Here is a 13,737-nt window from a genome sequence, read left to right as displayed (position 1 = left end):
CGGTTTGTATGTGTAAAGTTAAAGTTAAGTCACACACACACTAGGTGTAATGAAATTTGTCCTCTGCATTTGACCCATCCCTTGTTCACCCCCTGGGAGGTGAGGGGAGCAGTGGGCAGCAGCGGCGCCGCGCCCGGGAATCATTTTTGGTGATTTAACCCCCAATTCCAACCCTTGATGCTGAGTGCCAAGCAAGGAAGAATCCTGGTATGAGCTTTTAAACATAACCCGTTAACTGCTGCCAATCAAATGGTGAGTAAGATACTCTTTAGGGTTCATATGTTTGTAAATCTGACTGTGATGAAGTCAGTGCCTCACCAGCCATCAACCTCACCGCACGTCACTGCTGTATATATATATATATATATATATGAGATACTTGACTTGGTGAATTCTAGCTGTAAATATACTCCTCCCCTCTTAGCCACGCCCCCAACCACGCCCCACCCCGGCCACGCCCCCACCCCCCACCTCCCGAAATCGGAGGTCTCAAGGTTGGCAAGTATGTCAAAGATACCATCTTTATCCTTAATGATGGTTGCAGCGTCACTCTTCTTTTTCTGGCGCACTGCCACCAGAGTCTGCTTCAGGCTTGGGAAACATTATTAAAAGCAGTTCACTAATAAGGGCCTGATTTACTAAGTTCCAAACACCATGCGGTAAACAGAGTGTGCAAACTATAAAATGTATACAGTGCGTATGTTGCCTTATATTTAAAGAGGATTTTGCTTGTACTATACGGGGCATCACCACGGAGACATTCATTTACTGCACATTCATCTTATCATGCTCCTACCTGTGGTGATTTGCTATGTTTTAAACAAGCAGGAAACATGCAGTCCTGCAGTGCATCTACAGCTGACGGTGCGCCAATTGGAGAGAGGCTGCACTTAGTCCGCTCAAGGCATGAATAGAAAAAAGTTTTTTTTCCCATATAAGAAATATTTGAATAATACATATACAAACCCCGTGTTCATATGAGTTTGGAAATTGTGTTAGATGTAAATATAAACGGAATACAATGATTTGCAAATCCTTTTCAACCCATATTCAATTGAATGCACTACAAAGACAACATATTGATGTTCAAACTCATAAACTTTATTTTTTATTTGCAAATAATAATTAACTTAGAATTTCATGGCTGCAACACGTGCCAAAGTAGTTGGGCATGTTCACCACTGTGTTACATGGCCTTTCCTTTTAACAACACTCAGTAAACGTTTGGGAACTGAGGAGACACATTTTTTAATCTACTCAGATGGAATTCTTTCCCATTCTTGCTTGATGTACAGCTTAAGTTGTTCAACAGTCCGGGGGTCTCCGTTGTGGTATTTTAGGCTTCATAATGCGCCACACATTTTCAATGGGAGACAGGTCTGGATTACAGGCAGGCCAGTCTAGTACCCGCACTCTTTTACTATGAAGCCACGTTGATGTAACATATGGCTTGGCATTGTCTTGCTGAAATAAGCAGGGGCGTCCATGGTAACGTTGCTTGGATAGCAACATATGTTGCTCCAAAACCTGTATGTACCTTTCAGCATTTATGGCGCCTTCATAGATGTGTAAGTTACCCATGACTTGGCGACTAATACACCCCCATACCATCACATATGCTGGCTTTTACACTTTGCGCCTATAACAATTCGGATGGTTCTTTTTCTCTTTGGTCCGGAGGACACGACGTCCACAGTTTCCAAAAAAAATTTGAAATGTGCACTCGTCAGACCACAGAACACTTTTCCACTTTGTATCAGTCCATCTTAGATGAGCTCAGGCCCAGCGAAGCCGACGGCGTTTCTGGGTGTTGTTGATAAACGGTTTTCGCCTTGCATAGGAGAGTTTTAACTTGCACTTACAGATGTAGCGACCAACTGTAGTTACTGACAGTGGGTTTCTGAAGTGTTCCTGAGCCCATGTGGTGATATCCTTTACACACTGATGTCGCTTGTTGATGCAGTACAGCCTGAGGGATCGAAGGTCACGGGCTTAGCTGCTTACGTGCAGTGATTTCTCCAGATTTTCTGAACCCTTTGATGATATTACGGACTGTAGAAGGTGAAATCCCTAAATTCCTTGCAATAGCTGGTTGAGAAAGGTTTTTCTTAAACTGTTCAACAATTTGCTCACGCATTTGTTGACAAAGTGGTGACTCTCGCCCCATCCTTGTTTGTGAATGACTGAGCATTTCATGGAATCTACTTTTATACCCAATCATGGCACCCACTTGTTCCCAATTTGCTTGTTCACCTGTGGGATGTTCCAAATAACTGTTTGATGAGCATTCCTCAACTTTATCAGTATTTATTGCCACCTTTCCCAACTTCTTTGCCACGTGTTGCTGGCATCAAATTCTAAAGTTAATGATTATTTGCAAAAAAAAAACAGTTGATCAGTTTGAACATCAAATATGTTGTCTTTGTAGCATATTCAACTGAATATGGGTTGAAAATGATTTGCAAATCATTGTATTCCGTTTACCGTATTTTCCGCACCATTAGCCGCACCTACAAACCACAAATTTACTCAAAAGCTGACAGTGCGGCTTTTAACCCGGTGCGCTTTATATATGGATAAATATTAAGATTCATTTTCATAAAGTTTCGTTCTCGCAACTTCGGTAAACAGCCGCCATCTTTTTTCCCGGTAGAGCAGGAAGCGCTTCTTCTTCTACGCAAGCAACCGCCAAGGTAAGCACCCGCCCCCATAGAACAGGAAGCGCTTCTTCTTGTACTGTAAGCAACCACCCGCCCCCGGAAGAAGAAGGAGCGCGGTGCATGCTGGGATATGTGACGTTTCATTTCCATTTGTGTGTTTATGTAAAGACCCCAAAATGGCTCCTATTAAGTGTGTTGTCTGTCTAATTATAAATAATGCAGACGAGGCGTGTTAACTGAGTTCTCAACGTTTACTCACAGCGTGCTCATAACCACATTCTAACTCCCAGCATACAACAACGCTTCTCAGGGCTACCGCGCATGCTGGTAACTATCGTTGCATGCTGGGTAGTGTAGTTGTTATATTTACTAGCTCATAACATCACATTGAGAGACACGCTTACGCGCTTAATTCAATACTCGCCGTCATTCCGGGTGGATTGACAAAAGACCTCCAGCCGCTAGATATTGGTGTCAACAGGGCATTCGAAGCTAGACTGCTAACTGCGTGGGAACAGTGGATGACGAAGAAGCGCGCGGTGCATGCTGGGATATGTGACGTTTAATTTCCATTTGTGTGTTTATGTAAAGACCCCAAAATGGCTCCTATTAAGTGTGTTGTCTGTCTAATTATAAATAATGCAGACGAGGCGTGTTAACTGAGTTCTCAACGTTTACTCACAGCGTGCTCATAACCACATTCTAACTGCCAGCATACAACGCTTCTCAGGGCTACCGCGCATGCTCGTAACTATCGTTGCATGCTGGGTAGTGTAGTTGTTATATTTGCTAGCTCATAACATCACTTTAAGAGACACGCTTACGCGCTTAATTCAATACTCGCCGTCATTCCGGGTGGATTGACAAAAGACCTCCAGCCGCTAGATATTGGTGTCAACAGGGCATTCGAAGCTAGACTGCTAACTGCGTGGGAACAATGGATGACAGAAGGCGAACACACATTCACTAAGACGGAGGCAGCGCCAGACGACGCCAACATCTGCCAGTGGATCGTAAATGCCTGGGCAGATATTTCGGTCACAACTGTGGTCCGAGCTTTCCGGAAGGCAGGATTCACAGAACTGCTGGATAACAGTGACACTGACTCCGATGACTTCGACGAGACGGAACCGTCCATTTTGGATCTCACATTTGCCCAACTTTTCACTTCGGACACCGAAGACGAAGGATTTACGAATGAAGAATAACTTCAGAAAGTGAGCGCTATGTTTATTTTGTGTGTTGTGACATTAACGTTCGAGCAACATTATGTTGCTATTGCTCTGCACTATTTTGAATTTTACTATGTTTGTGATTGCACATTTGCGTACATTTTGGGACAGAGTTGTTAGAACGCTGGTTTTCAATATATTATTAAAGTTTGACTGACCTATCTGACTGTTTTTTTGACATTCCCTTTAGCGCAGCGTAGGCGCGGCTTATAGTCCGGGGCGGCTTATTGGTGGACAAAGTTATGAAATATGCCATTCATTGAAGGTGCGGCTAATAATCCGGTGCGCCTTATAGTGCGGAAAATACGGTATATTTAAATTTAACACAATTTCCCAACTCACATGGAAACGGGGTTTGTAATAAAAAATTCTAAAGGACACCAAAACGTTGAATTTGTTTTAATCAACCTCTTTAAGGTGCTGTTTGCAACTTTCTCACAATAACATTTTTCAAAGCAAGAAATATAACAAGAATACCACCGGCTATCTTATTAGTGCTTTCACACAACACTTTTGTTTGATACTTGTCTATATTTTTCACAATTACAAAGTTTATGTAATAACAATTTTTACCAACTGGAATAAAAGGATTGGTGGTCACTGGCCCGGTGTTGTCAACACGTACGTGCAAAGAGCGCGTGCACACATACAAAAGCAGTCCAACAAACAGTTGCAGTCATGTTGTTGTTGTTATGATGGAATATTCAATTTAATTTAGCTATCCAAATTGCTATTATTAGCTAACATACCTAAAACTAATGTGTGCGTATGTGTTACGTACATACGTAATTACATCATTACATACAAGAGGGCGCGATATTGTGCGTCAAATACATTGGAAAGTTGGCGCCCTCTAGGCATCTGTGGAAATATTGCAAACAGCCCCTTTAAAAGAAACTGCACTTTTTGGGGAATGAAAGATTATGAAGGACATGACGACGGATGGATTTTTTAAAATGCATTCTAATTTGTAACTAAACGTATTTAAAGTCCGCTTACTGCGTAGCCAATGGGAGATCCTCTATTTCGCTCATAAAATCCAATAAATAACCATTCAAAAACCGTAATACTTTATTTACATTTCGCGATTTTAATATTGAGCAAGTATTGGTGATATTGTTATCAAACGCTAAAGCAAGCTATTTATAGCTGCGCTGTGATCACAAGCCTGTGTACAATGTCGACATGATCAACTGGCGAGGTGTTTCCTTGCTCCCTGGAAGTTTATTGTAAATCATAAATCATGCACCTCACCTGGACTGAAGAAGTCTGAAGACATATTCAGACAAGTTGGTACACTTTGACAGCCATACAAAAAGACCCTTGGGCCCCCCCATCCCCATTATATGAACATCCTAGCAGTTTGCATCCTAATGACAGCAGACCTTGCACTGTAAGTGATGTTTTATTATAGTTGATGGCTCTCATGAAGTCTGCACTGAGCAGTAATCAGTGATGAAGTAAAAAAAAAAAGCAAACGTGATGCGTTTTTTAAATGAATGTGCCGCGTATGCTTGGAATGATCAAAATACGTAAATATGAAATATTATAAATGTGCCTGTTACTGCATTACGTATCCTAATCAATCAATCTTTATTGCAGACCTTAAGATCCATTACACACACAGAAACACAATACAAAACATTAAACATGAAAAAAAAAGCCCAAATGTCAGTTACTGACATACAAATAGAATAGATAGAATAGAATAGAAAGTACTTTATTGATCCCTGGGGGAAATTCAGCACCACAGTTCGCTCACAATAGACAGTAATAATAATAAATAATATAATATATATAATATATTATATATACAAACCCCGTTTCCATATGAGTTGGGAAATTCTGTTAGATGTAAATATAAACAGAATACAATGATTTGCGAATCCTTTTCAACCCATATTCAATTGAATATGCTACAAAGACAACATATTTGATGTTCAAACTGATAAACTTTTTTTTTTTTGCAAATAATCATTAACTTTAGAATTTGATGCCAGCAACACGTGACAAAGAAGTTGGGAAAGGTGGCAATAAATACTGATAAAGTTGAGGAATGCTCATCAAACACTTATTTGGAACATCCCACAGGTGAACAGGCAAATTGGGAACAGGTGGGTGCCATGATTGGGTATAAAAGTACATTCCATGAAATGCTCAGTCATTCACAAACAAGGATGGGGCGAGGGTCACCACTTTGTCAACAAATGCGTGAGCAAATTGTTGAACAGTTTAAGAAAAACCTTTCTCAACCAGCTATTGCAAGGAATTTAGGGATTTTATCATCAAAGGGTTCAGAGAATCTGGAGAAATCACTGCACGTGAGCAGCTAAGCCCGTGACCTTCGATCCCTCAGGCTGTACTGCAGCAACAAGTGACATCAGTGTGTAAAGGATATCACCACATGGGCTCAGGAACACTTCAGAAACCCACTGTCAGTAACTACAGTTGGTCGCTACATCTGTAAGTGCAAGTTAAAACTCTCCTATGCAAGACGAAAACCGTTGATCAACAACACCCAGAAACGCCGTCGGCTTCGCTGGGCCTGAGCTCATCTAAGATGGACTGATACAAAGTGGAAAAGTGACTCTCACAATATTATGTCAGACCCACTCGACATCCATTGCTTTCGGTCTCCCCTAGAGGGGGGGGGTTACCCACATATGCGGTCCTCTCCAAGGTTTCTCATAGTCATTCACATCGACGTCCCACTGGGGTGAGTTTTTCTTTGCCCGTATGTGGGCTTTGTACCGAGGATGTCGTTGTGGCTTGTGCAGCCCTTTGAGACACTTGTGATTTAGGGCTATATAAATAAAGATTGATTGATTGATTGAAGTGTTCCGTGGTCTGACGAGTCCACATTTCAAATTGTTTTTGGAAACTGGGCGTCGTGTCCTTCGGACCAAAGAGGAAAAGAACCATCCGGATTGTTATAGGCGCAAAGTTGAAAAGCCAGCATCTGTGATGGTATGGGGGTGTATTAGTGCCCAAGACATGGGTAACTTACACATCTGTGAAGGCGCCATTAATGCTGAAAGGTACATACAGGTTTTGGAGCAACATATGTTGCCATCCAAGCAACGTTACCATGAACGCCCCTGCTTATTTCAGCAAGACAATGCCAAGCCACGTGTTACATCTATGTGGCTTCATAGTAAAAGAGTGCGGGTACTAGACTGGCCTCCCTGTAGTCCAGATCTGTCTCCCGTTGAAAATGTGTGGCGCATTATGAAGCCTAAAATACCACAACAGAGACCCCCGGACTGTTGAACAACTTAAGCTGTACATCATGCAAGAATGGGAAAGAATTCCACCTGAGAAGCTTAAAAAATGTGTCTCCTCAGTTCTCAAACGTTTACTGAGTGTTGTTAAAAGGAAAGGCCATGTAACACAGTGGTGAACATGCTCTTTCCCAACTACTTGGCACGTGTTGCAGCCATGAAATTCTAAGTTAATTATTATTTGCAAAAAAAAAAAAGTTTGAGTTTGAACATCAAATATCTTGTCTTTGTAGCATATTCAACTAAATATGGGTTGAAAAGGATTTGCAAATAATTGTATTCCGTTTATATTTATATCTAACACAATTTCCCAACTCGTATGGAAACGTGGTTTGTATATAATATATAAATAATATAAATCTACATATACTCTACATTTAAGTGCAGTGAAGAAGGAACATATGCATTATACAGTCTGATGGCTGTCGGTATGAAGGACCTCCTGTGTCGTTCCGTGTTGTATTTTGGGAGTCTGAGCCTTCCACTGAACGTGCTCATTCTCTCTGCAAGGTCCGAGTGTAGTGGGTGGGAGGTGTTGTCCATAATGGCTAGGAGCTTTTCTAGACTTCTCCTCTCTGACACCACCGCCAGAGAGTCTAGCTCCACTCCCACCACAACATGTGTGTCAATGGTTCCACAGTCCAGATGAGTACCTAACAGAACTGCGGTCCGTTATCACAGTGATTGTCAATTTCACACTCAGATGCCCTACACATGAACTTATACATAAGGTTGCGTAGCAACGCGGAGAAAGTTGCCACTCCAACACTTAACAAACACCTGGCTTGCACTGGAGCTTCTTGGAATTCCCAGGAGCAGCCTCATACAATCATGAGGCTGCACGCCTTATTCTGCTTCCTGAACAGACGCCATCCACTTTGCACACGGTTAGTAGATCAACTTTGCACGTGCTATCAGGTTTGCACACGTTTTAGTACAAGCAAACCTTTAGTAAATCAGGTCCTAAGTGTCGTTATTACTCCTCAGTGTAGCTGTAACTACTTCTTAAGCAACTTGTGTTGACAGAAATGACATGCAACATAGCAAGGCAAAGATTTCTAAATAAATGTGATTCTTATTTAAGCTTTCAGGCAATGTGCAATACTTACCAGACATTACACTTGTTGACATTTTGCACAAAAAAATGTGCCTATTCTGCATCCATTACTGATGAAACTGCTATTAAAAATGCTGAAGAAAAACAACACCTTTTGACTCCCAACATTACCACAATCATGACTATCTTTTCATTGTTGTCATCTTTCCAGATCCCCCACTTCGAATGGAACTCTATGGAGCTTTCTACACCAGACGCTCGGAAGGAATACCTAAAGAAGAAAATCTTTCTTAGCGCTAGCCCCTGAAGGCCTCAATGATTGCTCTGACAAATTAATGAACATTATTTTTGATTTCCCTGCAGTTTTTGTACAGAAATGAATGTATTAATACATTTCTGTTTGTATTAAGCCTTCAAAACCCAAGACTCTGTTTTAGACCAGTTTTTAAACCGTACGTACAAACCCTGTTTCCATATGAGTTGGGAAATTGTGTTAGATGTAAATATAAACGGAATACAATGACTTGAAAATCCTTTTCAATCCATATTCAATTGAATGCACTACAAAGACAAGATATTTGATGTTCAAACTCATAAACTTTATTTATTTTTTTGCAAATAATAATTAACTTAGAATTTCATGGCTGCAACACATGCCAAAGTAGTTGGGAAAGGGCATGTTCACCACTGTTACATGGCCTTTCCTTTTAACAACACTCAGTAAACGTTTGGGAACTGAGGAGACACATTTTTTAAGCTTCTCAGGTGGAATTCTTTCCCATTCTTGCTTGATGTACAGCTTAAGTTGTTCAACAGTCCGGGGGTCTCCGTTGTGGTATTTTAGGCTTCATAATGCGCCACACATTTTCAATGGGAGACAGGTCTGGACTACAGGCAGGCCAGTCTAGTACCCGCACTCTTTTACTATGAAGCCACGTTGATTCAACACGTGGCTTGGCATTGTTTTGCTGAAATAAGCAGGGGCGTCCATGGTAACGTTGCTGGGATGGCAACATATGTTGCTCCAAAACCTGTATGTACCTTTCAGCATTAATGGCGCCTTCACAGATGTGTAAGTTACCCATGTCTTGGGCACTAATACACCCCCATACCATCACAGATGCTGGCTTTTCAACGTTGCGCCTATAACAATCCGGATGGTTCTTTTCCTCTTTGGTCCGGAGGACACGGCGTCCACAGTTTCCAAAAACAATTTGAAATGTGGACTCGTCAGACCACAGAACACTTTACCACTTTGTATCAGTCCATCTTAGATGAGCTCAGGCCCAGCGAAACCAGCAAAGTTGACGGCGTTTCTGGGTGTTGTTGATAAACGGTTTTCGCCTTACATAGGAGATTTTTTACTTGCACTTACAGATGTAGCGACCAACTGTAGTTACTGACAGTGGGTTTCTGAAGTGTTCCTGAGCCCATGTGGTGATATCCTTTACACACTGATGTCACTTGTTGATGCAGTACAGCCTGAGGGATCGAATGTTACGTGCAGTGATTTCTCCAGATTCTCTGAACCCTTTGATGATATTACGGACCGTAGATGGTGAAATCCCTAAATTCCTTTCAATAGCTGGTTGAGAAAGGTCTTTCTTAAACTGTTCAACAATTTGCTCACGCATTTGTTGACAAAGTGGTGACCCTCGCCCCATCCTTGTTTGTGAATGACTGAGCATTTCATGGAATCTACTTTTATACCCAATCATGGCACCCACCTGTTCCTAATTAGCCTGCACATATGTGGGATGTTCCAAATAAGTGTTTGATGAGCATTCCTCAACTTTATCAGTTTTCATTGCCACCTTTCCCAACTTCTTTGTCACGTGTTGCTGGCATCAAATTCTAAAGTTAATGATTATTTGCAACAAAAAAAAAATGTTTATCAGTTTGAACATCAAATATGTTGTCTTTGTAGCATATTCAACTGAATATGGGTTGAAAATTATTTGCAAATCATTGTATTCCGTTTATATTTACATCTAACACAATTTCCCAACTCATATGGAAACGGGGTTTGTACTTGGCATCCATTGCAGCCGGTCACCCAGGATGTGGGTTCAGACCATTAAAGTCACTGGGATGTGTGCAGCCCTTGGAGGCACCCATGATTAAGGGCTATATAAATAATCTTTGATAATAAATAGTCTTAATTTGCTTTTAATGGTAATTATGTTTTTTTTTCCAACAGATTATTACATTTTGACAGGATGCTTAGAAAAAAAATCCCAAATACAGCTGGGAATAATATTTTAATATTTGAATGTGACAAGTGAGGGAATACAGTATATTCCATTACATGACTATATTTAATAATACAAATGGACAGCTTTTTAGATGCACTCGGACACTGAAAAGGAAATATTAAGCAGACTAAAACCACAAAAACTGTGATATTGTACTGTTACATGCTAACTGACTCGTCAACATGCATTTATCTTTATAAAGGACACGGTTCGGCGGTGTTCAGAGTTTTGGCATCCTGGCTACATTGAGGCGCATCGCCGCACAGGACGCTCCAGCTGCGTAGCGCATCTCTCTGATCATCCCCGCCCACTCTTTCTTGTCCTCTTCATACCTGAAGGTGATAGAGCGCATGCTGAAAGACTACACACAATGACATGTATATCCATATGTAAAGGCACATACTGCCAAATGTCAACCACTTCCACAGGCGTGCACTCCTTGTTCTCGTTTTCCACCATGGCGAAGCCTCCGATGGCATAAAGTAGTCCACCGCAGCTGACCAGGTTGACTGAACTTCTCTCCTGGGGAAACTCTGTGAACGCTGACCACCTGTAACAAGATGGACAATCAGTATATGCCATTAATCGGGATGAGTGTAGTTCTTTTTTTTTTTATTAGGGACCGCAATGTCCCTTTGGGACAGAGGACCCTATTGTAATTGTAAGGTTTCATTATTATTATTTATTATACCGCCGCCTCTTTGAGCTGTAATTTGACCCCCTTAACATGCTTCAAAACTCACCATATTTGACACACACATCAGGACTGGCGAAAATTGCAATCTAATCAAAAAACCTAGCCCCAAAACTCAAAATTGCGCTCTAGCGCCCCCTAGGAAGAAAACACAGACAAAACTGCCTGTAACTCCCACTAGGAATGTTGGAGAGACATGAAACAAAAACCTCTATGTAGGTCTCACTTAGACCTAGATTTCATACACTGACATCCTTCAGCAAAAATCAACAGGAAGTTTGCAATTCCCCCTTAAAAACAAAAGTTTTGTAAAAACAGTCACTTTTGCCTCTGAGCTATAATTTGACCCCCTTAACATGCTTCAAAACTCACCAAACTGGACTCACATCAGGACTGGCAAAAATTGCGATATAATAAAAAAAAACAACCCCAAAACTCAAAATTGCGCTCTAGCGCCCCTAGGAAGAAAACACAGACAAAACTGCTCCTAGGAAGAAAACACTGACTAAACTGCCTGTAACTTCCAGTAGAAACAAAAACTTCTATGTAGGTCTCACTTAGACCTACATTTCATATATTGACAACCCCCAGCAAAAATCAACAGGAAGTTTGCAATTCCCCCTTCAAAACAAAAGTTTTGTAAAAACAGTCACTTTTGCCTCTTTGAGCTATAATTTGACCCCCTTAACATGCTTCAAAACTCACCAAACTGGACACACATCAGGACTGGCAAAAATTGCGATCTAATAAAAAAACCCAACCCCAAAACTCAAAATTGCGCTCTAGCGCCCCCTAGGAAGAAAACACAGACAAAACTGCCTGTAACTCCCATTAGGAATGCCGGAGAGACATGAAACAAAAACCTCTATGTAGGTCTCACTTAGACGTAGATTTCATACAATGACATCCTTCAGCAAAAATCAACAGGAAGTTTGCAATTCCCCCTTCAAAACAAAAGTTTTGTAAAAACAGTCACTTTTGCCTCTTTGAGCTATAATTTGACCCCCTTAACATGCTTCAAAACTCACCAAACTGGACACATACATCAGGACTAGCAAATATTGCGATCTAATAAAAAAAAACCAACCCCAAAACTCAAAATTGCGCTCTAGCGCCCCTAGGAAGAAAACACAGACAAAACTGCTCCTAGGAAGAAAACACTGACTAAACTGCCTGTAACTTCCAGTAGAAACAAAAACCTCTATGTAGGTCTCACTTAGACCTACATTTCATATATTGACAACCCCCAGCAAAAATCAACAGGAAGTTTGCAATTCCCCCTTCAAAACAAAAGTTTTGTAAAAACCGGTCACCTTTTTTTTTAAATGATCTCCTCTGAGCGCGTTTGTCGTGTCGGCTTCAAACTAGCACAGGAGAGAGATTGAACCCTTCTGATTAAAAGTTGACGAAAGAGTTTTAATTACTGCTCCGGTTTGGATTTTATGTGCCGTCAAAGTCGGTCCCGTCCATCGCTGCTTGCAGCGTTAATTTTATTAATTTTTTTTTTTTTAATATATATAAAAAAAGGATGAGTATAGTTCCACAAAATATTGGCAAACATTAAAAGTATCAAAAGACACATTTTACTGAAAATTCAAAGAATGTATGTAGATTTACAAACGTATGTGTAGAGCTTGTGAATAATATGGAAATGATTTGGTAATTACTGCCAGGTTTTACTTGGGACTTTGAGTACTAAAAGTGTGTCAGCATTGTGACAACGTTCACCACACATCACTGCTGCATGTTTCCTCACCTCATTAACTCTGTTACAGCAGCTGATGGACGCTGTATTGAGAACATAAATGCAACATCAAATAGTTTTATCTTCCGCTGTATACTTTTAGTGTGGGGACAAGTGCGTCTGCAATATTTTCCACACCTGTCTCCGAAATCTAATTTAATCTCCGGAGCAAAGTCTGTGTAGCTTGTCGGCCATGATTACCAAGCCAAACAGCGCTAGTGCGCATGCGCCTGACTTTGTGTTGCCTAAAATGCATTAATAAAGGACGTTTTTTTCGGTAATTAAAAAATTACAGTGTTACCAACTGTCTGGAATTTTATCGCAAATTATCAATACACCGTTTATTGTTACATCCCTCGTCCATTAACAAGTAAAAAGTCAAAGGCGGTCACGGCATGTTCTTGCCGCAGATGTTGGCCAATTTTTTAGGGCATGGTGGCAAATGACGAGGGCGGCCGCGGCAGTTGCCGTGGTAAAAATTCGAGCCCTGTATCAATACATGTGTTGCAGGGCGTAAAAAAAATAGCTGCAGGTTGCAAATGGCTCCTAGGCCGTACTTCGGACACCCCTATTCTATTGTCTATAGTTTTATATACAGTACAGGTCAAAGTTTGGACACACCTTCTCATTGATGGTCCCAACCCCATTGATAAAGCAAGAAATTCCACTAATCAACCCTGATAAAGCACACCTGTGAAGTGAAAACCCTTTCAGCTCATGGAGAGAATGCCAAGAGTGTGCAAAGTAGTAATCAGAGCAAAGGGTGGCTATTTTGAAGAAACTAGAATATAAAACATGTTTTCAGTTATTTCAC

The 13,737-nt window shown here is 41.0% G+C and overlaps 2 protein-coding genes across 4 annotated transcripts in view; one reads left to right on the top strand and one right to left on the bottom strand.

Annotated features, from left to right (window-relative positions):
- The window catches only part of fastkd1 (FAST kinase domains 1), a 34,896-nt gene extending 24,499 nt beyond the window's left edge, over positions 1 to 10,397 (top strand). For all 3 annotated transcript variants that reach the window (XM_061971655.2, XM_061971654.1, XM_061971653.1), the window contains one exon: positions 8,442 to 10,397. In XM_061971655.2, the coding sequence (XP_061827639.1) occupies positions 8,442 to 8,537 (96 nt within the window). In that variant the 3' untranslated portion in view covers positions 8,538 to 10,397. The remainder of the gene's footprint in view (positions 1 to 8,441) is intronic.
- A 136-nt stretch (positions 10,398 to 10,533) lies between these two features.
- Positions 10,534 to 13,737, bottom strand: part of klhl41a (kelch-like family member 41a) — a 23,337-nt gene continuing 20,133 nt past the window's right edge. The window contains exons 6-7 of the mRNA XM_061971658.2: positions 10,889 to 11,035; positions 10,534 to 10,817 (exon numbers count right to left, since the gene is read on the bottom strand). Of these exons, the coding sequence (XP_061827642.1) occupies positions 10,706 to 10,817; positions 10,889 to 11,035 (259 nt within the window). The 3' untranslated portion in view covers positions 10,534 to 10,705. The remainder of the gene's footprint in view (positions 10,818 to 10,888; positions 11,036 to 13,737) is intronic.

Source organism: Nerophis lumbriciformis, linkage group LG13 (genome assembly GCF_033978685.3).
Source record: "Nerophis lumbriciformis linkage group LG13, RoL_Nlum_v2.1, whole genome shotgun sequence".
In the NCBI taxonomy this organism is placed as follows: domain Eukaryota; kingdom Metazoa; phylum Chordata; class Actinopteri; order Syngnathiformes; family Syngnathidae; genus Nerophis; species Nerophis lumbriciformis.
Note: the sequence above shows the minus strand (reverse complement) of the source record. Positions and strands in the feature narration are given on the sequence as shown.